This window comes from Phocoena sinus, chromosome 18 (genome assembly GCF_008692025.1).
Source record: "Phocoena sinus isolate mPhoSin1 chromosome 18, mPhoSin1.pri, whole genome shotgun sequence".
NCBI classification, from domain to species: domain Eukaryota; kingdom Metazoa; phylum Chordata; class Mammalia; order Artiodactyla; family Phocoenidae; genus Phocoena; species Phocoena sinus.
In genome coordinates, this window is record NC_045780.1 from 5,754,928 (window position 1) to 5,781,848 (window position 26,921).

General features: G+C 43.0%; 1 protein-coding gene across 3 annotated transcripts in view; it reads right to left on the bottom strand.

Moving 5' to 3' along the window:
• FLT1 (fms related receptor tyrosine kinase 1) overlaps nucleotides 1–26,921 on the bottom strand; it is a 172,753-nt gene that overhangs the window by 101,173 nt on the left and 44,659 nt on the right. For all 3 annotated transcript variants that reach the window (XM_032610754.1, XM_032610753.1, XM_032610755.1), the window contains exons 4-10: nucleotides 20,285–20,409; nucleotides 16,619–16,781; nucleotides 16,373–16,509; nucleotides 13,356–13,530; nucleotides 12,234–12,351; nucleotides 10,029–10,198; nucleotides 9,505–9,664 (exon numbers count right to left, since the gene is read on the bottom strand). In XM_032610754.1, the coding sequence (XP_032466645.1) occupies nucleotides 9,505–9,664; nucleotides 10,029–10,198; nucleotides 12,234–12,351; nucleotides 13,356–13,530; nucleotides 16,373–16,509; nucleotides 16,619–16,781; nucleotides 20,285–20,409 (1,048 nt within the window). The remainder of the gene's footprint in view (nucleotides 1–9,504; nucleotides 9,665–10,028; nucleotides 10,199–12,233; nucleotides 12,352–13,355; nucleotides 13,531–16,372; nucleotides 16,510–16,618; nucleotides 16,782–20,284; nucleotides 20,410–26,921) is intronic.

Genomic DNA, 26,921 nt, shown 5'->3' on the forward strand with positions numbered 1-26,921 from the left:
ACCTTCTGTTTGGTGCCAAGGAGCTTCTAAACACCCATTTTCGTTTTCCTCACCTTACTTACCCAAAGACTTTTTCACACTCACAAAAGAGGATTTCTCAATAAGGTAGCAATCTGTGATCGTCTCACGTGGTTTTCAGTGTTGAGGACAAGGGGTATGGAACATGAAAGGCCTAAGAAAAATGGGATAATAAGCAGCTGTACAACTTTTTAAAAGGCCTGAGTGAAAACCTGAGCCTTTGACCTTCCGACCTGGAAGGCGAGTTTCTGAGCTGCAGGGCACATAACACGGGCCGAGGACAGGAGAAAGAGCCCCACCCCCGAGTCTGTACAAGTCCGTCACATCACGCTGTAAGCGCAATGGGGTGGGCGGCGGGGGGGATCCCTGGTAACCAGAGAGCAGGGTACCGGGGCACTGGCCAGGGAAGGCGAGCTCAAGCAGGACTGGCTGGCAAATTATTTAGCCCCCATTCAAGAAAGTCCACATCAGGTCTGAAGCGCCCTTTCCAGAGTTGGTTTTGATTCTCCCTCATCCCAGTGAGCCAGCCGGTGACTCTCCAAGCAACTCCTCAACCATCCTGTCCCCGTGCCCCTCTATCACATCTGTCCCTCCCCCTTTCCATCTGACCTCCCAGTACCTTCCCATCACCTTTAGGACCCAGATCTTCCCTCTCCACAATGCTCCCCCTTAACTGCAGGGCTCACCATCTGCCATCCACTGAAACCATGTTGGTTCGCTTATTCAACCAGATCATAAGCACTTCCCATGGGGACTCTATACAATGTCGTGGTGGAAATAAGAATAAACAGGAATAATAAACAGAACTCCAAGACTTGGGTCCAGTCCTGGGCTTGCCAGTATCTAGCTGTGAGGTGAGGGATAATTATCTTTGAGTCTCAGTTTCTCATCTCTAAAATAAGCTTTTTTTTTAATTTCTAAAATGTCTTAAACTTTTTTCTTAATTTTTAAAAATTTTTATTGGAGTAGAGTTGATTTACAGTGTTGTGTTCGTTTCTGCTGTACAGCAAAGTGAATCAGTTATACATATACATACATTCACTCTTTTATAGATTCTTTTCCCATACAGGTCATTACAGAGTATTGAGTAGAGTTCCCTGTGCTATACAGTAGGTCCTTATTAGTTATCTGTTTTATATATAATAGTGTGTCTATGTCAATCCTAATCTCCCAATTTATCCTTCCTCCCCCTTTCCCCCCTGGTAACCATAAGATTGTTTTCTACATCTGTGACTCTATTTCTGTTTTGTAAACAAGTTCATTTGTATGATTTTTTTAGATTCCGCGATATCATACGATATTTAAAATGTCTTAAATTCTAAGCGAATGAATCGTTCAGAGTGACTGGATCCAGCCACGCTGAGGCTGAGCTTTGCAGCCTCCGTGTGCCCGTTTCACACACTCACCGGCTGTAAGCTCTCCCTCTTTCTCCTTCATCTCCTTTCATCAGTCTTCCGTGAGCTCTGTGAGGCCCCCGGAGGGCTGAGTGCTTGCTGAATCCTGACCTAGAAAATTAATCCTGAACAATGAGCGAGAGGGAATGGGACTTCCCTGCAAGAGATCAAAAACGCCTGCGTGGTGGGCAAGTCACGGAGAGGAAAGTGGCCACAGGAAGAGCGCCAAATTAACTGTTTGACTTGCTGTCCTCCTGAGGTTGGTCCTATTCAGGCTCGCTCATCCCCTTGGGCTTTCTAGCCCCTCAGAGGGTCTCCTCCCACCTGCAGGTTTGGGGCCTGAACCAGCATCTCATCATCCCTGGTTCCCGAAGAGACGGTACTATGGGAGTCAAATTCCCCCAACTGCCGCTAACCTCCTTCTCCAGCCCCCGTTCAACTCTAACTCAACCGGTGCACTCTGTGATCAGTGGGGACAAGAGTAAACCCAAGAAGTGAGGTCAGTGCTCTCCTACCCCTGTCACCTCGGGGATTTCGGTTCCTTTCTCTGGGAGCCGACGGCGATCCACCTGAGGGAGTCCCATGGGTCACCAATGAATAGTAACCTTCCGAAATGCCAACCTACTTAGCCTCTTTTACTCCACGATCTGAAGACACCTGAGAAATAACTTTCTGAGCTTCAGTTTCCTTATGGGGAAATTATGGCCACGATGTAGAATTGCTGCCCAGATTACGCATAATGTGGAAAGGGATGGGTGCAACTTTGGCGCTAGAAAGGGCTGGTTGATGGAGTCTCTTACAGCTATTATCATGAAGTAGTCAACTGCACTCAAGGGGACCAAACATCCCATGAGGCTTCTAGAGAAGGTATGAAGAAGCACGTATTGGAGCTCATTATGAAGCAGGACCTGGGCCAGAGTCTAAATCCATCACACACTTCCTTCTACTCCAATCCACCAGGTTCTGCTTTTTCACCTACAAGGGCAGTGAAGTGACATGATGAACCACAGACTAAGGTCCATATCTCAAGAAACAGTCTCCCAAGCCAAGAGAGATATAACTAAAATGCCGCTTTCCAAGGATAGGTGCATGTTTCACAGGTGATTTCTCCTATTTATGTATGACTAAGGATCTTGTGTCAGGAGAGGAGTTTCTAGATTCAGTCATGAAAATGCCCCCTTCAATTTTTAAAATCTGTGAATATGGGCCGAAGACAGTAGGAGAGGTTCTGCCAATCTTCCCAAATTGTGTGTCACTACCTTCTGGTCCTCCCTAATCCTGGGAAACTCCACTGAACTCTGCTCAAAAGATCCCTCTAAAAACCATCCAGCATGGACTTCCTATGATTCAGCCTTTTGGCTTAATTTAAGCACATAATGAAACGTTTGATAGGAATTACAGGAGACAGTTAATTAGGAACAATTATTCATCGGACTCCCTGAATTCCTACAAAGAGTGGGAAAAGAGGAAAAAATCTCGCAAAGTGTAGAAAAGTGGCAAAGAGGCACCTGGCAAACGAGCTCGCTCTCAGGTCTTTGCACGAACTCTTAATAAGGGCTGTTGTCAGAGCACTCACGTGGGGTGGCAAGCACTTCCTCATCTCGTAATTATATAACAGAACGCGAGACGTTGCCCATTAGCAAGTGAGCAGTCACTTGGCTTGTGATGAAAGCGTCCCGGAGATGGCCAGATTTACTCCGTTGTTTGTTTAAGCTCCAAGTCCTGCTCAAGTGGGCTTGGGGGGAAGTGGTCGCCTTCAAAGTCCCCGTTTTGATTCAGGGTTTTGCGTGTGGCAAGTTAAAATTCTCTGGAGCCTGCCTGGTTTGAGTCTGCATACCCATACACACACGAGACGTGGAGACAAATTGTATGTATACTTAAAAGAAGCGTGCTAAATATTAAAACTGTAGACTGTGGTCATATTTCCAAAAGAAGAGGTCTGCTTAAACTACAGCTTCCCTCAGACATTGACCTACATCTAGCCCCCAGGAGATGTTGACTTTTTCAATGCTTAAATGGGTAAAACTTTCATTTTGTAGACAGAAAATCCAATACAAAACTGTTTCAGCATAGAAAGAATAGACATTCACGCTGGTAGTCAATTAAATTTGGGTCCTTGAATACATTTCTCATTAACTACCATTAGCAACCGTTTTGTCTTTGCCCTGTTAATTTTACATACCCCCCCTGATGCACAAAACTGCGTTTCCCCCAAACGATCTAGACCTAACACATCCCTAATGATTCAGGCCTTCCTTTCTTTGCCAATTTGGTGACGTAAACAATAGAGAAATGCAATTAGGCAACTTCTGAGAGTTCCTAGATGCCTCTGTCCTCCCTTATTTTGTAGGCCACCCCCTGCCACCCCTCCCCCACTAAAACCCCTAGCACACTTAGTCCTGGAGTGGTCTCCACTCATACTGAGCCAACGAAGAGTGTTCCAGAAATGGGGAATCCAATTGTGAGGCAGGGAATGTTATTTTCTCTCTCTTTCCTTTCTTTTTCTTTTTTGATTGAAGCATCCATGGATGTCTATTAGGGCTTTTCTTAGCAAACCCACAATTTTAGCTAAGAAAGTAATAAAGAATACCCTAGCCCCTCCACCTTCCATGAGTTGAGAATCCAACTACCGTTTTTTGCATTCTGAAGGGGGTCATCGGCAAAACACCAAGTGAATCAAGCAAAGTTTTAGGGCTAACTGGGCAAAGAATGATAATGCCTTGGTCTGTATGGGCTGGACCAAAACTGACAGAGGTCGTCCAGGTTGACACTGAGGAAAATAGGGCTTGACACCGGTGGTGGTGGAGGAGCTGCTGCATTTTTTTTCTTAATGGGTGATTACTGACATTACCGAGTCAGTTCTGTACCACGGAATACATAATCACAAGTACGACTTTTCTTATGGCCATTCTATTTTTCATAAGTTTTTTTTTTTTTTTTCTGATAATTTGGCCGTGATCTTCAGAGTTAATCCTCAGGTCCAGTGGCTTTATAATTTGTAAGAAGCAGAAGGAAAATGTGTGCAACAACTAGGAAATCATTTCAAGCTTTTTTGAAGAAGACGTCATTTCAAGTGAATTTCTCACTTCACTCGTTACTCAGTGGGTATTATAGGAAAGGGGAAGCACGGCAGTTACCATTCACAGAAGGGGAAATTGAAGCCCAGATTAAATAACTGGCCAAGGTCACCCAGAAGTCAGGGACTGGGCCAAGAATAGAACCCATTTCCTTGATTCCCAGGTCTCTATCCCCAAGACTGTGGAGGAGAGATCCTGCAGGTCCGTATATAGAGAGGATAAGTAATCACCAAATAGATCTGACTTTACATAATTAAACAAATTCTACTAAACACAAATGCTGTGTATCTTTGTTTTGCACATGGTTGGTGCCCAGTCAACATCTGTGTGATAACAGACGGTTGACAGTATATTTAGACTGAATACTGACCCTGTGCAAGACGCACTGTAAGATGTGGGCAATGTCAACACGGCAGAAGTAGCAGAGATTTCTCTCTACCTATTTTTACTGGTCATCACAGATAGTGGATGAAGGAAATGAGACTTTCACAAAGAATCTACTATACCTAACACTTTTTCCATTAAAGAACGATGATATAGGGACTTCCCTGGTGGCACAGTGATTAAGAATCCGCCTGCCAATGCAGGGGACACGGGTTCAAGCCCTGGTCCGGGAAGATCCCACATGCTGCGGAGCAACCAAGCCCGTGCGCCACAACTACTGAGCCTGCGCTCTAGAGCCCGCGAGCCACAACTACTGAAGCCCACACGCCTAGAGCCCGTGCCCCACAACAAGAGAAGCCACCGCAATGAGAAACCCGCGCGCCGCAACGAAGAGTAGCCCTCGCTCGCCACAACTAGAGAAAAGCCCGCACGCAGCAGCACAGCCAAAAATAAATAAATACATTTATATATAAAAGAATGGTATATGCAACTCTATCAGTGTAATTTATTTATGACCTGGAAATGATGATTTGTGATGGTTAGATGGGGAGAGGGAATTAAAATAGCCTGTGATCTAAAGAATGTCTGTTCTGAAACCCAAGCTGCCATCTTTAATTAAAGGCTGCCAGCCTTAAACCTCCTTATAGAAAAGAACCAGACTGCTCTTTCCTCATTCCTCCTGGGTTCCTCAAATCCATCCCCCTTCCATTCCCTAAAGAGGGGCCCCTTCCAAAGAGTCTAATATTGTTCCTTTACAGACCACCCTCCGCTGAGTGGGCAACCTTATCCACATAATAGTTCCTGTGAGACTGGACCAGCGCCGTGGCGAAGCTTACCAAGGACCATGAGATCGAGACCAGCTCACTGCGTGGGCGGTGAGTAGTCCTACTTAGTTCTTCAAAATGCAGGGGGGGGAGGTGAATTTCTAGAAGTCTAACGTGGGCTCTCCGAGCAGGGGTCAGCTCTCTCACATCCCGCTCTGCCCCATCCCAGCCTCGGCCAACCCACAGGCCAGAACCACTTCCTCCTATGGCAGGAAACAAACGAATGGGGCTGGCCACCCAACTGGGGAGTCACTTTCTTCCCCCTGTATACCCTTGAGCTTATTCTCACTTTTGCCTAGCTCACCTACATGGCCGTTTTCTTTTTTCTTCTTCTGAAAAATCATAAATTCTATTTTCCTCAATTCTATAACCCAGACCTACTAGAGATTTCTATTTCTAAGGCACGGCAAAATTAACATTTTACTTTCCACAGTTTGTGTTCACTTCTCAGAAATATTAGGTAAACATTCTCACTGTTGTGAAACTAGGTCTACAGTAGGCAGAAAACTCTTTTCAAGTTCCTTAAAAGTTTCAGAGCCTTATTGAGAGACATTTACCCTAATGCTAGCAGTAATTACAACCTTGCATTATGTCCATGGCACTCTGTACCTTTCCCAAATACACTGCCTCATTGGATGCTCATATTATCTATGAAGTATGTGGAATTACCCCTATTTCATATGAACAGAAGCTGTAAACTACACACACGTGAAAGGTGCTATAAGTTCACCAACCTTCTGTGTGCTCCCTGGGTTTATGTTCAAGGCTGACATGGGGCAAGTTTAGGACAATCTATTTAAGGAGTCCCTGCCAGCTTCTAAGCATGAGAAAAATCCCTCATTCGGTGTTAATAACTTATTTCTTCAAAATTCAAAAGAAATAGTCTACTTCTACTACTTTACCACCCGTATCTGTAGAAAAGTAAAAGGGGGGAAAGATTGTGCTGTATTTCCTCTCAGCTCATTACGTACATGAGTTTAAAAGTAACCACCCCTGCCCCACCCTTACTCTTAATGTTTTATGAGAACAAATTCTAGGTGAATCAGAAACCACAGTGTTTAAAAATGTGCTAAGCTGCTGAGTTACGTTCTTTCTCAAAAAGGAGGAAGTTTCTGTTCGATTTATTTATGGCTCTTAATACCCACAAAGATGACCTAGTTGAGCAGTTGTTCTGATCGTTTTAAAAATATGTATTTATTGGATTCCAGAAAACTATACAATTTGAGTCTGAACTTCTTTACTTTAGACCCATTAACCTGTGGGCCATATTAAACCAATTAATAATTTTGAGCTACCGAAAACATATACCTTCTGACCTCGAAACTAATGCTTTGGTTGTGGTCCTTATATAGATCTATCCCTTAACTAGAGCCTCAAATTTAAATGCCAAGAACTATTCGACATATTCAAGAGTAACGTGTATATATTAATCACCTAATCTCTTTTGACAATGATGTGCAGATACCACTCTGCAACTATGTACCATGTAACCCAGAATAAGTAAGATTTTAAAAATTCATGGAATGGAACATCCCTTATTCAAATGTCACTAAAATTCCTAAGTATATAAAATAGATTTATATAAAGACATATTTGAAAAATTTTAGTAGTAAAAGAGGGCTTCGTTGACCTGTCAGTTTGAGCTTTTATCTCTCTGCAGGGTAAAATCGAATTCTCCTATTTGCTTTCTAGTGCACAAAGGTCCCATATATCTTTCTGAAAATTATTTCTACGTTAAATGCACTGATTTAACCACCAAGCATCAAATCTGGACCTGACACAGGTAAGCTAGTCAGTCTGCTGACTTTAAAAATGAGAGCTTCTTAGGGATATGCACATTTCCTGCAGATAATTTCAAGCAACAATTTGAATCATCACTGAAAGAGTTAAAGCTTTCATTTCTGATCTGTCTTGTGATTGGTTAAAAAAGAAAGAATGCCTTTAACATTAAGAGAATAAGTCCAATGGCCAACAAACATTTACTGAAGATGTAAGGTACTGCTCTGAATTTTGAGAGAATTCCAAGAGGAATACGATATCCTTCCATGCCTCGGCAAGCTTACTCTATAACATGGGAGAAGGATCCCATACACCACAAAGATACCAGAAGAAGAGAGGTAACGTTTACAAAGTTTCGCTCCAGCTGACCTCGTTCCCCAAACCGTATTTTATTAGCATTATTCAAATCTAACTTTATAATGTTATGTTCTATCACTCATAATTGTTATTTTCTCATAGTTACTAGCTCTAATCCTAAACAGAGCTGAAATTTTAGATTTGCTCCTGTCAAAACAAAAATTAAGAATATCTTAAAAAGGCTGTTATTCCATAAAAATTCAACTCTATACCTTTATCCAAACCTAACAGCTTAAGTTAGTTATTTTAAATTTATTTGCAAGTTAGGTTAGCACAAATACTTAAAGGGACAAGTCCATAAATATGGATGTCCATCTCCAAATCAGCAAAATAAATAAAATCTCAGTAGGTCTCCCTTTCTCTGGGGTTGAATGATCACAGTGGTAAAGAAGGTATTCAAGATATGCTTTTTCTTAGCAAAGTCAAGATATTTCTGTTCTTAGCAAATGATTCACTCAGATGAGAAATCAGATGTGTGGAAACAGCTACTACTCGGGAATTCCGTAACTTACCAGTAACTTTCACGACCAGAATGATATGCCTTAAAATACTAAAACACAAGATGAAGACAAGTTGAAACTGCAGGAAGAATCTAGAAAACCAAAGAGCCTCTTCCGTTTGTGCCAGAATTACGTCATATTTTTTATCAAGCTCATTAAAAAAACACAACTGCAATTCTCCCAACCACTCTGCTATAGTGGAATTAAAAGCAATAAAGAAAATATTTGGCCTCACGATAATTCTTGAGCAGTCTCAATATTATCTTACTTGATAGTAAGATAGACAGTTGCACCTATCAACAATTCTATTCCTGTCCTTCAAATTCGCTCCCGGGAACTATCATTAGTATCAATCCTCTAGACTAAACAGTAATGGAAAACAACAAACAGGGCTTGGTCATCAACAGGAAGCACGGAAACGCTGCACAGTTAACCAAGGGCAGGGCTGAATTTGTTCAGCAGATACACCCTGAGCATCTGTGTGTGCCAGACACGGTGCCGGCCCCTAAAGACAGAGAGGTGCTGAATCGGCTCACAGCTTAGAGAAAAGACAAGTGTACGCACACCGTGATGTGACAGTGGTGTCGGCAAAGTGCTGTTCACGCTGAGGAGGGAGAAGGGGGTCTGAATGAGAAAGTCTGGAGGGTGGGGAAGGTGACAGCCTTGTTGAGCCTGGAAAGATAGAGGAGGACCTCCTAGGAAGCAGAAAATGCATGGAAGCTCATTTCCGACAGACGAGGGAGCATGCTCAGAGCCTAGGGAAGGTAACGATCTTCAGCGGTGGGAAGATCTGATGCCGTCCTCGGTGCGTACAGAGTGGGGAATGGGGAGACCAGTGTAACTGATGCAGTGGTGGAACCAAAGTCTGGGTGTTCTCGGTTGGAAAGCAAGAGACGCGAGTTCCAACCTGAGTTCCAAAGAATGGCTCACAGGGCGACCTTCGTTCTGTCCCTGTGCTCCTAGCCTTAAACTGTAAGCTAGAGAGAAAAATTAATGAAACGGTTAGGCATGGGTAAGGAAGAAGAGCAGATATATTGCCTACCTTTTCCCAAGGCAGGGAGAGCCTTTGCCTCCAGTGGACCGCACGTGCCATCTACCAGCTCCCATAAGACCCTTAAGTCCAGGGGTCAAAAAGTATTCGAAAGTTACTCAAAAAACAAACTGTCCCTACCTTGCTTTGGAATGATTATGGTTACAGGGATGCCAGAACCACGTGATGGTAGGTTGAGGGATACCGTAAATGGTGCAAGTCAGGATTTGTCTGCTGCCCAGTGGGTAGAGAGTCGGGTATGGAAACGATGATACAGCCTTTTCATAAATCTGGGGTTTCACTGAAAGGAAAAATAGGACAGAGGTCAAGAGCTGTTCTCATGACTCCCTCCTGGACCACAGCGAAGGACCACAGTCTCGCTGGTGTTGCTGTCAGGGAAACACACGTGGACAGGACCCTCGGGTCTGTCATTATAATGCCAACTGAAAAGCGTATGTACATTCCGACCACAATGATAAAAAAAAAAAATCATATTGCTTACGGAAGAGAGCAAGCAACCATGAAATAGTTGGGATGGGGAATCCGTGGTTTTTAAAACAATTTTTTTTTAAATTTTGCTTTCTTTGTTATACTGACTTTTGACACACATTTTCACGAATTTCACCCCCACCAGAACCAAAAGAAAGTCTGAAGAGTGAACTTACCATTGACAATTAGAGTGGCAGTGAGGTTTTTTAACACATTTGACTGCTTTAGGCCCAGCAAGATCGTGTAATCCCCTGCATCTTCGGCAGTCACATCTTTGATGATTAACGAATAGCCACGAACCAAGTAGCGGGCAGATTTCTCAGTGGCTGGTAACCCATCTTTTAACCTGTGGTTAAGGGCACGATCAGTATGTCATGTCACATTGCCTCTCCGATATCACCTTAACGTTGCCATTTAAGGATGTGAGATCCAGTTTAGACATCTGGAGCCTTGGATCCTCAATATTCCTTTAAAACATTTAGACACTGACTTTTTAGTAAAGCCCAGCGGGATTTTCAGACTGGGACACACTTCATGTTGATTGGCAAAGAGGAAGGAAGGAAAGGCAAGTGACGGTTTGATGCACCCACACGGACGCTGGTCACCACTGTGACTTAAGTATAACCTAGAAGCACAGGCTGATTCCATCTGACATGTTTTTCAGAGTTCTCCACGAGATCACTTCTCCAGATAAAAATAAAAATAGATTTTCCTATTGTGGCCTCACGTGGAGTTCTTATTAGTTATATAAATGGTCACACCAGTTGCCCTTTCATGAGCTAGAGTGAAACCAAGATTACCAAGGTTCTTTCCCATGGGGAAGAAAAGTGAAGGCAAAGAACTCAAACAGAAGGTATAAACTTAAAAAGAATTTTTTTTAACTGCAGAGACAGACTTAATGCCTGGATACCATGCAGTTGCATACAGAACTGAGAGTCAGGCTTGAAGGCTTGTCCTGGCTCTGCCACTGTGTGCCCTGAGCTTATCCATTTGAGCCTCAGTTTCTCCGAGTTTCTCAAAGATCTCTTTTACTGTAAAATTCTAGGATTTCATTAAATGACAGTTCTTTCAATGGGCATTTTTCATCTGTTAGTAGGAGTTTACTGTGTCCTGCATAAAGCTGTAATATTAGGAAGGGCACTGGTTCATAATCATGCATGTATTACATAGTCATGCAAATTCCCATTACTAGTGGGTCTCAGTTCCAAAGCAGCTAAAATGCCTATGCTCTGTTTTGTGACTACAAATCCCATTTTACTAGCCTTGAAATTATTTCCTCTAAACAAGTCAGTATTTTCAAAAATGGGTTGATATTTTTGGTTTGTTTTAGGTCCTTGCTACTTAGCTACTGAAGAAATCAGCAGTGTTGAACAGTTGGGGATACTCTCAGACACTGAAAGAGGGAATGTACTTCCCAGAGCGATTCAACTCCTATTCAGGAATAATGTACATTCATAATATCTAAAAAGTTTCATAGTAAATCTCCTATGAAACAAACAAAAAATCTCCTTTCTACTGCGAGGGCATGAAGGGGCCTAGCACAAAGTCTCATTTTCTCTTTAATTCCCTATTAACGATTTGAGGAAACTGAAAACAAATGCTACAGCCATATGATACTGAAAGCAGATTCTATATCGTATGGGTTGTTTTCCTAATCAGTTTTGTACTCTTTGTTTAGAATGTGGTGGCTTGAGCCAAAGATCCTGGCGTTTCAAAATGATTTAACAAAATGATTGCAGATTATCAACAGATTACATTGTTTTACAGCAGGTATTGGGCTCGCATTAAAAAAGACCGCTTAAAGAGTTTCTGAATTTGCAAACTTCGAGCCAAAAAACCCTTAATTAGTTCAAGTAGGGCCATGAGTGCATCCCTGCCACTGAATGAGTCTTGTCTCTATTGTTTGTTTAATTTTAAAACAAGACTGGAACTTTCAGCCCAGCAGTATCTCAAAGAATTAATTTTCGATAAGAAGAGAATTATTATCCTCATCACAAGGGCCCACTTCTTCAGGGTTAATAGAGCATGTTACACACTAGAGATGCTTCCTAATCATTGCTCATTGACATCATAGGAAGGTTTAGAGAGGCACAAATTTAGTCGCAGGGAGTGAATGACTAAACTGAAATGAGCGCTCAGAAAACCAATCCCTTGCTCCATCCTGTTATTTACATTATTTTCCTTCCCCTCCAGCCCTTCCCACCCACTCCCCTCCCAGCCCAGAAATCAGCCCAAGTTCTTAGTTCTTCACTGCTGTCTGGGAAGCTTATCTTGATTTTTTTTTTTTTCTTTTCAGGAATTCAAGTCACTGGGCTCCTGCATCTTCCTACTGACAAAGCATATCTTAAGCCGCTAGGCTAGGAACATAACTGTGAGCCTACCATACGACTTCTGGCGAGGGAAACGCCTTCACTTTCACAGAGAGCCGATAAGACCGCGTGCCAGCTACAGTCTCAAACACCTGCTGCTGTCGAGGTTTCACTGTGATGAATGCTTTATCTTCGAAAAGAGAAGTGATAAATCCATTAGAAAAGACTACATTTATGTAAACAAAAGAAAACCAAAAAAAAAAAAAAACGCCAACTCGCTGCCTCATTCAAGGAGGGTGCAACCGATGCCTAAGTAGAGCTGAACTATGATCAAGGCCATCGGTGAGCCCAAATACTGATCAGTGAATAAAATCACTTCAGAGTACTCTAACTGGTTTAATACTTGCGAAATCAAATGGTCCCAGGGATATAAAAACCCAGTGGCAGGGCAACAGAAATAAAACACCTTAAACACCTATACTGAAACAACAAAAGTATAAAGATACTTCTAAAAATCTACCCGGCCAATGTGAATACCACGGGAGAAGGCTGTTCCACGCCCTTCTAAAATAACTAATTTGATATAAGACATCAACTGGAGAAAGTCAAAAGAATATCAAAGGCCGCTGATAGAACGGTCCCCTAGTTTCTGCTCCTTACAAGTTTTTCTTTTCAGTGGTAGAAACAAATAAGGTTTATTAAAGATTCTAAAGAGGGTGAAGTATTTTCTTTACAGAATTTGCCTACTGGCACTGAGCAAAACTAGTAGGATTTCAGGAGCGTAACACCAGAGATAGAAGAGCATCAGTTCTAAATAATTTATCACAGCATCTTTTTCTCTAAATCAGTAGCAGTGCCTGAGAAATTTCTCCCAGAAAATGAAGGTAAAACGGACTGTGTTTTTCTGTTTTGTTTACACGCAACACTAAATAAAGAATTTCACATAGATTCTAATACCTGACTTATTAGCCACAATAAATTTGTAAGGAAAAGGTTCTGTAGCCAGTGCAAAAGTATTGCATTTAAAGAACACTTAATGTGATTTGCTCTTTGGCAGGGGGGCGGAGGGGGACAAAGTTGTGTTTGTTCATGACAGTGTACCTCTTGGCCAAAAGAAGATTTACGTTTTGTTTTGTTTTTTTATAGAACCCTCCAATTCTGCAGTGATTAGAAAGCAGAGCATGGGTTGCTTACCATATATATGCACTGAGGTGTTAACGGATTTCAATGACGGGCCGCTTTTCACATGACAAATGTAAAGTCCTTTGTCTTTGTTCTGCACTTTGTCAATAAAAAGAATGCTGTAGAATACATTGTTACGGGAATTGCGTCGGTCAATTCGTTGCCTTATAGAGGCTCTCTTATTTATCTAGAAAGAAAACGGGTAACAAACATAGGAGGAGTCACTGTTTGCGCTCAGAGTTACAGCATTTCTCAGATGATTCCTCAGACTAATATTTTACGCTAAGAGGCAAACCCACCCAGAGCGAGATGCACAGAACCGACATCTCTGTCTCGATGTGTTTCCAACACGCGCCGTGGAGGCACTGACTTAGCACTTCATTTTCCTCAAATGGACTTTCACACACGATATCTCAACAGTTTCTCACAAGCCAGGGAGATTGGCAGGGTTATTGCCCTTATTGTAGATGAAGAAATTGAAGCATCAGAAACACTGGCCAGCGTAGCCTGGGAACTTGGGTCTTCTGAGTACAAATCTAACTCTTCCTTCCAGCACCTACCTCTCTAACCAGTAACCTGTTCTCTAGGCAGCGGTATCACACACAGACTCGGGCCATGATTAGTATCTGGATTAATCACAGGGTTTCTCTTAATAAATCACCATGTGAGTTTTCTTTTGCTTCCTTTCAGAAATGAAGGGAAAGATTATGAATCCTGGCTACACCTATTAAGGCGTAATGATCCTAGTTTCGTTATTTCCCGATTTGCGCAAGGCTTGCCAATATCTGCTTAATACCACTAAATGGGTCTGGGGGCCTGCAAAGCCATCAACAAGTTCAGCCAGCGATCTTGGGGGGGTGGGGTGGGGTGCCGTCCTATGTTTGCAGGCCTCAGGCTCAGCGGTATAAACTGGCCACAATGACCCACTCCTGGCTTTGCGAAGATGAGGTCACTGTGCCTTTTCCTTTCATTGTTCCTTCCTTTCTTTTCTTTCTTTTTTTTTTTTTTTAAGCATTGCATTTTATAACACATAATATGTTATTTCCTCCTCTCAGTTCGTCCCCGTGAGGAGGCACGGAAAAAGACTTTGGAAGCTGGTCAAACTAATCTCTGGGTCTTGAACTTAGCTCTGCTGTGTGCCACGCTGGATAAATTCTACCCACCTGTCCTTCTACTGCCCTGTTGGAACAGACACATGTTACGCCATTTTCTCCATTCTCAGCAGCGACCACAGAGAAGACATCGATCATAGCAATCAAAAATCAGAGACTCTGGGCTTCCCTGGTGGCGCAGTGGTTGGGAGTCCGCCTGCCGATGCAGGGGACGCGGGTTCGTGCCCCGGTCCGGGAAGATCCCACATGCCGCGGAGCGGCTGGGCCCGTGAGCCATGGCCGCGGAGCCTGTGCTCCGCAACGGGAGAGGCCACGGTAGTGAGAGGCCCGCGTACCGCAAAAAAAACAAAAAACAGAGACTCTGTGCCCTACGTGAAAGGCTGAGGGACCATCGGCAACTCTGTTCACGTCGGTATTACTTCTCCCTTCTCCCTTTGAAAGAAGGCTTTCTTTCCTTTCTCGAGTTCGAGTAACGTTGGTATTGTTTCTGCCCTGGTACCCTAAAACTGCCCCTGGGTTTCAGAACAGGGTCATCAGCACCGTCCAGCAGCCACGTGTGGTTATTTAAATTAAAATGAAACAAAATGTAAAATTCGGCTCCTTAGTCCCGCAAGCCACATTCCACGTGCTATTAGGCATAGGTGGCTAGTGGTTAGCGTTTTGGACCACTTCCATCACAGCAAGTTCCACTGGACAGCACCATTTTCGAAGGTTATGGGCATTCAGCAGATGTACTACCACACTCACAGCAGCAACACCGACAGGGTACACGTTTCTTCCCTCGCTCCACGTACTGAGTATATGATTTCCATCAAAACCCAGAATATATTACTACAAGTCGTAGCATTTTTATTTCAATGAAACGATACCATTTTCTAGAAAATACCTTATGACTGATGAGTCAATGTGTCCCTACAGGGCACCTGTGGCACCATTTTGTTGCTAAGTTATTCTGTTTTAATAGCAAGCAATGTATATATTATACAGCACAGGGAATACAGCCCAATATTTTCTAATACCTGTAAATAGAGTATAATCTATAAAAATTTTGCATGACTATGCTGTACACCTGAAACGAGGATAACATTGTAAATCAACTATACCTCAATTAAAAAAAAAAAAAAAACTCGGGACTGATGCATTCATCTTAATTATACATGCATAATTTAATCATAAGCTAACTTCGTGATTGGGCCATCTGAATGACGTAACAACTGATTTACCTGGGATATGCCACGTGAATCATATAGACATACAAGAAATGGGGCTGGAACCACTTTCAGATGTTTCTTAACAGTTTACCAGAGATTCCCCGCCTAGATGTTTTTAAAACAATGATTGTTTGCAAGGATGTTTAATTTGAATGGGAACACAACTCAGCCTTCATTCTTCTCATTTTTCTGAAGGGCAGAATTGCTCCTTTGTCACTTAACAAGTGGAATATTGGATGGCTGGGTTGTATTATCTTTTCCAAACATGCTCCAATCGGGTGCCTGCGTGTCTGCCGGTCTCTTAAATTAATGCGCCGAGACGACAACTTTTTGTTGTTGTTTTTACAAAAGATAGTCCCTGCCTGGCATGTACTGATAAATTTCTCTCTCATCTCTAAATCCTAGAGAATCATTTCCAAGGATGAAACAATCCCCTTTTCCACCCAGAATCATGCAATAGAAATACCAGCCTATACACTTCAAAACAAAACCTCCAGACATCAAAAGACCGTATCTCTGCCTATCACACTCATGAAATGTCAGGCAAGGGAAGCACCCAAACCAAACCCAAAGCTTCTTTATTGACTTGAACTGCCAGAGGAGTCAGAATATTCTGCTTTTTCCCACTTCAAAAACTCAGTTTAGCATTTCACTTGCTAAAACTAAATACTGTCCTATAGAAGAAATAGAAAAGTAGGTCACTCACCTCCCCAGGGTAACTCCAGGTCATCTGAACTCTTGTGTTCAAGGGAGTGGTGGCCGTGCAGTTGAGGGTGAGAGCATGACCTCTAAGTAATCTGACTGGGCTTGGCGTGCTTATTTGGACGTCTGTGATTGTGTTGGCTGCAAGCATAAGAAGTCACATTTTTTTTTAAAAAAAATCAACGTTTCATTAAGCAGATAAACCCTTGAGTATTCTGGCTTATGCTCATGCTTTCGGAACATCACTTACTTTGTCGAAGTGTGAGATAGTTTGTCTTGTACTCATGTCCGTTGACTGTTGTTTCACAGGTCAGAAGCCCTATTTCTTTGTATGTTGCATTTGATATTATAAAGCCCTTCCTACTGTCCCACGTTATTCTTTTTCCATCAGGGATCAGAGTATCAAATGGAAACTGGAGAAAGAAGAAACATGCTTTCACAAAATCGTATTAGCGCTGTGGTAAGAGATTCCCTCACAGTTTGTGAAAATGTAATTTTTACCGCGAATGAGAATAGCGCAGGCAAAAACTCCAGGTTGTCACAATTGGTTCTTTAGTTTTCTTTGCATGTAGGAAACGACACATTAACTATGACAAATTATAGTAAGCAGGGTAGTTTGTTACTAGTCTTAGCAACAAGCTGCACCCACCTAGGGTAGACCTAGTGGTCGTGTCAGAATTCTAGCGGGAGTGCCCGTATCTCTTTGGCCTCTGGGAATCTCTGTAATAAACTGGCCGGATACTCAAGAGAAAAATTAATTACGATTTTTTTCCATTAGGGCTGCCAGGTTATCCTCTTGGTCTCATCGTCGGGAGCTTTTAACAAGCCATACCTTGTCCTCTCATTTTGCATGATTTGTTAGAGGTGGCTGTCTTAAAAGGACTGTACATAATTCCTGGTCCCCCAAGATTCACAGCATTAACTTGGCACTCACTGGGGTTATCCCTCTGGGGAAGACTGAGGGTACTGACTCTGCACCTGGAAGGGAAGCGCCCAGAAGCAGAGGCTCCTGACGGTGAAGAGAGCCGAAAACGGATGTGAGGCCAGAGACAGTTATGAATGAAGTGCTCGCAAATTCCTAGAAGTATTCCCAAACACAGGCCGAACAGAAGTAAAGAGCCCACGATTTGATTCTCTGCTTATGCCTTCTCCTATATATCAAGGACTTAATTTACACCTTCTACCTTGGGATTAGACTTTGTAAAGGGCCACTGTCTCATAGAGCAGCCCAGCCAAATTCCCATGATGCCAGATTGGCGGCCAACTCCAGAGGCAGTGGTCTGACAACTGCTTTTATCCCCAGCTGGACAAGGGGGAAAAAAAATCAGATCACCTTCTCACAACAGATTATAAAGATTCATAGAATTAACCGCCATAAGGAAGTTTCAAATCTTTTCTATCTTCTTTAAAAAAGCACACACCTTACATCACTCTATCCACAGTATCCTTTATATATATTGCTTGTGGAAGGAGCGAATCTGACTGGGATTTGTGATCTGATGGCAGAGATTTCTACTCCAAAAGCACTGGTTGCCTCTCCCAGTGAATATGTCTGCATTGGTGTATGTTACCAGAGCGTTACGTGGGTTTGACATGAATTGCATCCTGTTTATTAAGAACTGAAAGCAATTAAAGGATGCGCTTCATGTTTCAGTAAATTAGGATGCTACCTGTAAACTTAGGAATGCCCTGCGTTCCGCGGGGGGGGGGAGAAAGGAACCTTCTAACTTGGTGCAAACTATTGAAGGAAAAACTCAGAAAAATATAACTCAGGGATTGAAATCTGGGATGCTTTAAAAACATGTGAAAACAAGCACGTGCTGAACCTACAAGAAAGGTTGGCCGATGGACTTGGTCTGCACAACTTAAAAATACATCAAATTTTCCTCTGAAGGGTTTCTCTTACTCGATCCGTTACTGCCACTCGTTGTAGTTCCTTGACAAAGTCACTTTATTTCTAGCTGACAAGAGCTAAAATTGCAAAAGACTACAAAGCCCATCAGCTGTGGCAGTGTGTGTGTCATAAAGGGGCAGACAGATGGGCAGTCTGGAGACACTGCTGAACAGGGAGGCTTGTCTCCAGCTGACCGGGGCTCTGCCGAAGCAGGCACGGGAAAAGGCGGGAGCAGCAAGTTAGAAGAGAAAGGACAGTAAGAGAAAAGGAAGGGAACGATCTTCTGTTAATTTCATGTCAGCATGTATGTGTAATAGGTTAGAGTATTTTCAAAATATATGTGATAAACCAAAATCCTGGTTAGAATGTTATGCTTCTCTCCCTCTCTTTTCTTTTCTTTTTTTTTTTTTTTAAACGTATTAGAGATCTGGGTGGGAAAACACAGAAAATAAGCTTTCCCTCCCAAAATGTTTGCACGTGGGGATTCGGGAAAGTTCCTCAAACAGACAAGCGATCTGCATTAGGGCGAAAGGCAAGGGGTGTGCGTGAAAAGAGGAGTTTCATATCCTCATGGTTTGTTCCATATCAGTCACAGGCCAATTAGCATCTCGGACTCAGAGGGGTAATGGCAGGCTATGCAAAACATCACGATAAGAAATCGATTATTGGGCATTAAACTCTTGGATACGTAACGTGAACAGCTAATCCTTGAACAGGCCTTGCCTGTACCAGGCATGATCCTAAGGGCCTCCGAGCACCTCACGTAGGCTTCCTAACAGTCAGGCGAGGTGGGTGCCCCTGTAACCTCTCCCATCTCTCCAGTGAGGGCACCGATGTGGAGGGAGGTCTGATAACTTGCCCATTTTCCAGCGGGTTAAGTGGTAGTGGCGGGGGTGGGGGTGGGGGGTTGCAGAAAGAATCCAGGTGGTGTGGCCCCAGCCTCTGCTCTGAACCACTCTGCCCCTCCTCCTATGCAGACTAAACCATGAGCAAAGGATGGCAGGAACACGGAGGAAGAAGACAGGACACGGGCTCCAATGCCCAGTGTGGCCTGTGGCCTGGACGTCCCTAACTCCCTGGGAACCTTAGTTTTTTCTTCCACCAAGTGAGTGTGACCCCGCTGGCATTTCCAGCTCCAACATACTACAATTTTATATTTCCTGGTGATGATACCCAGTTGTCATGGGAGCCGAGACCTGTCACTGATGGACTATATTAAAGATTTAAGTCAACAACTTGGGGGAGTGAATGCAAGGGGAGAGGACAGGGAGACACACTACCTCTACGTGATGGGCAGTGCTCGGTGCTGCCTTGGGACAGCCTGCACTTTTCCTCTGAAAGCTCTAAGCTCTCAGGAGCCACTAGAGTTTTCCACGTGGGAAGTTTTTATCCAACTCTCAGACTCAGCACACGCCTAAAGTTACTGCAGCTGGCGTGTCACATTTTAGGGGTTTTGTCTTTATTAGATTTTACTCCGAATCTTTTTCCTTCTCTACATGCACGATTTACAACATAATATGAAGAAAAATCTCATTTATAGCTTTTTTTTTTTTCCCCTAAGAGGTTAAATTTGGATGCCCGTCGGAAGATAAGCCTTTTGTTACAAGGAACAGCCCAACTCAAACCAAAGCAAGAGTTCTTAAATGCCTGGCGAGTCTGGTACCCTGCCTGACAGTTCTTCCTTCAGCAAAAATCTGCATTAGTAATTTGTATACACAATAGAATTGGTTTTCCTGACATTTACAGACATTCAAATTTGTGGCAATACATAAAAATGTTCACGATTGTAGTTCTTTCATTATTCACGTAGATTTACGCTCAAGACATTATCCTTTTAGTCCATGTAAGTACACGCAGGGGGATAACGCCTAACACTCACATAGTAAAGAGCTGTTACAGAAAAGTCCACCGAGAAAGCCCAAATGTCTCTAAGACAACTATTCCAGAGAGAGAAAACGACTCAAAATTCAGTATGCTCACTTCCAGTAAAAGGCTTGTTAGAGTAGCACTGCTCAGTTTTACCTTTTTTAAAGTAACAGTGATGTTGGGTGATGTAACCCGGCAGGGGATGACGACCTCCTTTCCTTCGGTCATATTTACAATTTCCGGGATTTCACTGTGCATCTCTAAGAAAGGTCTACCTGTATCTGAACAAGAAAATGAAAATACATAAACATAAACGATCGTATTATGAACACGCAGACACTGCAGCTGGCGAGGCAGCACGGGCACCACCAGTTACATCATTCTCCTTTCGTGTAACCCATAGATCCACATTCTTCTCTCGGAATCTGGTGCTCTGTGTTTCTGTTTCTCTAAGAAAACCGAATTCCTTATTCAGGTGTTAGCCTGCCGTCAGGGAGCCCTGATGCCCTACTTTGCAATTGTGACCTGGGGGGTGGGGGGAAGAGTAAAGGTGAATATTCTGCATAAACTTCTTTCCACAGCTATGCTAAGTGCCTCAGGAAGCGCCCTCCAGAGCCTTTGTAAGAAGTCAGAGGGGGCGGGTACAAGGGTCCTCTGTCTTTGGAGCACAGATGAGGGCGGATAGCGGCAAGCTGAGGTGTCAAGTTGGAGAGAGGATTAGCATTTGAATGACAGAAGCACATGCCTTCACCGTTTTCTAGAGCTTAATGGCAGCCTAATAAGATGAGAAGGTCCGAGCTACTTCGGGTGAGGGGGCGGGCTAAAGGCAGGAGACGCAGTGCGAATACCGCATTTATTTCACGTGTACGCGACACCCGTTTGTTTAGCCTGCGCTGCACATCTACTAACAGCAAAGCATGCGGAAGTGACACAAAGAGGTCTGGAAAGGGCTTTACCTCATCACCGAGAGACCACCCTTCAAAGTATGGCATTGCCAACTACAAATAATTGGCACTTGCCGTCTACCTTTACAAGGATTGAATCATGAACCGCCACAGCTGCTGGACCTCAACACCACCTGCAAGGAGTTCAGGGTGGAGATCAGGAATGAGGCGCTCCGTGCGCTGGGAAAAACTGGCAGGACGGGTCTTCAGATAGTTAGATATTTTATGAGCCCAATTCTTGCATCTCCTTGTATCTAGAAAAGCACTAAAATCCTTCAAGGTGACACCTGCTCCTCGTGACTAGCAGAAACCTTCTGCCAAAAATATGTGCTTGATCGCGTGTACTCCCTCTTCACACCGAAATCACACACACACCGACCTTCTCCCCTATCTCTCTGGAGCTGTTTCTCAGAGCTACCTGAAATGCTGACCCCGGGCTACAGTCTTCATTTTTGCCCCAGATGAAACTTAATTCACAGGTCTCACGTTGTGCATTTGTTTTCAGTCGACAGAATTTTGCCAGTCTCAGGACCACCCGAGCGGCTTCCCTGCGATATCTCTAGAGGGATACCTCTAGAGACCGGAATGAACGTCCTTTCAGAAACATTCTCACAGTGCACTGTGCCCTTGCCCTTGGGACTCCACTGACAACGATCTCTTCAGGAGATACTGTGCTCTCAGCTTCTCCCCTGGCTCCAGCCTTCTATGCCCAGATGGAAAGAAGTCCTGTGAGGACTCTCTGTCTGGACCCTCACCTGCTTGCTATCGTTTAGGAAGCTCATCCTGGATGCTGAATGGAGGACAAAGTGGAGAAAAACAAGAGTATGAAGGAGGCCATGGCTGCCCGGACTAAATGGGGGCTGCAGACATTGTTATGGATTGAACTTCGTCCCCACCCCCAAAATGATATGTTCTACCCCCCCCCCAGTACTTCAGAATGTGACCTCATTTGGGTCAAATAGGGTCACTGCCAATAGAATTACTTCAGTTAAGTAGGGTGGGCCCCTAATCCAACATGCCTGGTGTCCATATAAGAAGATGGCCATGCGAGGACAGACATACGGGGAGAACGCCACGTGGGGACAAAGCAGAAGTGGAGCGATGCAGCTGCAGGTCAAGGATCGCCGGCTGCCAAGGATCGCCACCCCCAGGAGGTAAGGAGAGCCAAAGAAGGATCCCCTACAGGCTTCAGAGGGAGCATAGCCCTGCTGCCATCTTGAGTTTCTAGAATGTGAGACAATAAAGATCTGTAGTTTTAACCCCCACCCCCAAAAAAAGTGACAATGCTGTAGCCTGCTGAAGGTGAGAGAGCATGACATACACTAGAGGGGGCCCTAGAGAGACCAATCGCCACAGCCTATCTTGGATGCCCTGAGACACAGATCCCTACTGGTCCTCTGGGAAGCCTCGCTGGGCCAGCCCTTCCTGCTTCTACCCTCTCTGCCCCAGCCCATCTCAGCGGCTTTGTCAACATCCCCAGGACTCTCCTCTTTTAGCACTTGTAACACTTCTTCTCTGGCCACACATGGGATGATGAGTTCCTAGGAGAGGAAACAGACCGTATTCATCTCTGCCTTGTGTGTATTAAGTGAATGAATGAACACATGAATGAATTGCTCTCCAACCCTGTCACTTTACAGATGAGAAAACAGAGGCGTAAACAGGTATAGTGCCTTGTCTCCCTGTGAACAGAGCCAGGCCCAGAGGCCAGTTTCTCCTGAGCTCCAGCCCAGGGCTCCTTCCCTGCCCCCATCCCCTCATCACTGGGCCCGCCTCCCCCCATCATAGGAAGGGCCTTCGTGGCAATTGTTTTTCAGAGATAGGACGATTGTCCCAGTTCCCATGTGCTATGTCACACTACCCAGTGTTGGAGGAATTCTGAGAGGTCGCTCACCGAGGGACAGGGCTGGGGGCGGGCAGGCTTTGGGACGGGCCCAGCATGAGCCCGGGGGTCGGGATGGGTGGGTGGCGGGGAGGCAACAGATCTTGGTTAAGAGCACACATTTTGGAGAATTCCCTGGCGGTCCAGTGGTTAGGACTCTGCGCTTTCACTGCCACTGAGGGCGCAGGTTCAATCCCTGGTCCGGGAAAGCCGCAAGGTGTGGCCAAAAAAAAAAAAAAAAAAAAAAAAAAAACACGCACTTTATAGCCAGGGTTCAAATCCTGGCTCTGTCCCTTCCTAGCTGTGAGACTGTGGGAAAACTGTTTTACCCTCTGTGCCCCATCTGTAACATCTGCCACAAAGGGTTACTATGAGGGTGACATGAATTCATACATGTAAAGTGCTTAGAATGGTACCTGGCAGAGAGTACAATACTATGTATGTGTTAGCCGTTAATTTTCTTCTTCTGAGAGATTTGAACTTAAGGAGAGAGGGCAGTTAGGACATATGGAAATCCTAAATCATACTTATGATCTAAACTATAAAAAGTACAAATCTATATTCATATAATGGCATAGAAAAAAGGCAAAATGAATACACTAAAATGTTAGCAATGATTATCTTTGAGTGTTATGGGTCGTTATTATTTTCTTATTTACCTTCTGTATTTGTCAGGTTTTCTAGAATGCTCATGTATTATTTTATAATAAGATTTTAAATTATTGCATTGAAGTCTCAAATTCTAAAGCACCATCCAGTTTTACTTGAGGAAAACTATACATTTTGTATCTGATTTAATTCGGTTTTGCCCAGTATACTAGGAGGCATTAACTACCACATTTGTAGTTACATGTCTATTAGGAAGGCACAGTGGGTGCAGCATCTGGAGAGAGGAAAAGTTAGTTATACAGAGACAGAGACAAAGATTCACTTATCAGCACGAAATTCCTCCCCTGAATAAAATTGCTGAGCTAGACATCCAGGCAGGGACTATTGGGATTTGATCATTCCTTTCCTTCCTCCTGTGAGTCTATATTTTTGTCTCCTTTGTGAGCCCCAAGGTAAACACAAACACCAGGAAATGGTTTAATTCACGTAACCAAACGGTAAATCCTTCACATTTAATTTACTGTCTCCTTAAGCAACCATTTTCAACAAAGGACACTGGCATAAAAAGTTCCTGCAGGAAACAGGAGACCTCAGTGCAGTCATTTTTAGGCCTATGAATGCCAACCCCAAATGAAAATAGAAGCGGCTAATGCAACGTGCCTTTGAATTTCGTCTTTCCCTTGCTCGCTCTGGATCCCTCAAACACTTGAATTTTATGATAGCTACTGGCCTTTAAAAGCCAATTGCAATTTGAGCGCTGGGCCCACTGTTCAGAAATATCAGAACTTCAATGATTTGTGTCCATCCCAGCACAATTCAAAACACATCATCTGTAGCACAGTTAATCGCGGCATTTTAAATCCGCTATGTTTGCAAATGAGCTTATGCCTGTAGATCCACACCCACACACCCACACACAGAATATTCTCCAGGCTTATTAATAGTATATTTCCTCTGCAATTTGTTTCAAGGAAGGGCTAAGAATGAACTTGCCTGACATATTATAATACAAACATTTTTTGTTTTGTAGGACCACAGTTACAGAAGAGGTCAAGGTTCCATTAATATCACCAGTAAAACCACTTACTACTCCCAAAGGACGCATTTGTCTTTGTCACAAAATTAAAAATGACTTCCAAACCCAGCCAGCGCTGCAGAGTGGTTTCCTGAGACCAAATTGGCTGGCTGTCGAAAGAGTGAGGAAGAGCTGCTCCAGAGATTGCCGGTGTACCCGCGGTGCAGACACACTGTCACCAGGGACTCGTGCCAACACCAGCGACGGGGAGGTCATGCCACCCACCCCTCTCTGAACTCTTAGAACTCAAAGCAGTGACAGGAAACTGGCACAGAATATGAGGTTTTCTCATCCAGTGGGAGTAGCTGGGCTGTCATCCTTCAGGACAACAAGCAGGCTAGGACACAGGGAAAGATCAAACAGGGATCCTTGTTCAGGATGGTATTACGTGATTTTTCCTTTTAAAATCTGTAATCACTCTGGCACATCAGGGCACGCAGACACAGAGGCCCCAGCATGGCAATCCTCATGCCACTCCATTTCCCAGTGGCATCGCCTGGGAGTTCTTCCACTGGGTTTGGAGCAAGTGAATGACCCAAGGATTTTAGGGAGCTTTTCAGACTTGAAGAGGAGTTCAAGAGTAAACATCTTGTTTCCTAGCACTTGTTCATTCCCATGATTTTCATAAACTTTTTCTTGATCTCCTTTCCCTTTAATTTCATTTTTTTCCTTACCTATAAGTCCTGGTCAGAAGGACTCCTAGTTATTTTCAAGGAGGATGTGATTGTAATTTATTGAGGACGAAGCGAAGAAGATAAGAAACTAGTTAACCAATCCCATGAAAAGGACTCTACCTAGACATGAGAGTTTTCACATCGTGCAAGTCTTTGTGCTGTGGACCATTCCTAGTGCTCAAGGAGAGTTTGTTGACTGGTGAAATAGTTCATTTGAAATATGAGAAAAAAAAAAAAAAAAGAAAGAGGCAATTTCTTCTTGACTTTCATTGCCCATCAAAGCTTTTGAGAATTCAAAAAAGAGCTTTGGAGCAACCACAAGAAAGCTGAAATAGCTATACTAACATTAGATAAAATAAACTTTAAAACAAAATATGTTACTAGAGATAAAGAGGGCATTTTGTAATAATGATAGGGTCAATCCAGCAGGAAGATATAATAATTATAAATATATATGCAACTAACAGAGCGCCAAAATACATGAAGGAAAAGCTGACAGAATTGAAGAAAAATAGAAAACTCAACAATAAAAGATGAAGATTTCAATATTTTACTTTCAATAATGGACAGAACTAGACAGATGATTGAAAAGGAAATAGAGGACTTGAACAACACATAACCAACTAGACTTAACAGATATAAACTGAACACTCCACCCATCATAGCAGGATATACATTCTTCTCAAGTGCACATGGAACATTCCCCAGGATAAACTAACTACATACTAGGTCATAAAACAAACTTCAATAAATTTAAAAGGATATAAATAACACAAAGTATGTTCTCTAACTACAGTGGAATGAAATTAGAAACGAATAAGTGAAAGAAACTTGAGAAACTCACAAATATTTGGAAATTAAATAACACACTCCTAAGTATCTAATGAATCAAAAGGAAAATTAGAAAATACTTTGAGAATGAAAATAAAGACACAACATACCAAAACTTATGGGATGGAGATAAAACAATCTTTACAGGGAAATTTACAGTGGTATGCCTATGTTGAAAAAGGAGAGAGATTTCAAGTCAATAACTATCTTCTACCTTAGAACTCTAGGTAAGGAACAGCAACTTAAACCTAAAGAAAAGAGAAGGGAGGAAATAATAATAAAGATTAGAGTGGAAATTAGCAAATCAGAGAACAGAAAAACAATAGAAAAAATTCCATGAAACCAAAAGCTAGTTTTTTGAAAAGATGAACACAATTGACAAACCTTTTGCCAGACAAGCCAAGAGAAAAGACAAACTAATAAAATCAGAAAAGAAACTAGATATTACTATGAACATTACTAAAATAAAAAAGCATTATAAAGGAATAGTATAATTGCATGCCAATAAATTAGATACCAGATGAAATGGACAAGTTCCTAGAAAGACAAAAACTACTGAAACTAGCTCAGCAAGAAACAACCTGAATATACCTATAAGTAAAGAGATTAAATTAGTAATCAAAACACTGTCTACAAAGAAAAACCCAGGCCCAGATGGCAAGTGAATTCTATCAGACATTTAAAGAACTAATACCAATTCTTCACAAATTTTCTTAAAAAATAGAACAGAAGGGAAAACGTCCCAATTCATTTTATAAGGCCAGTATTACCCTGACAC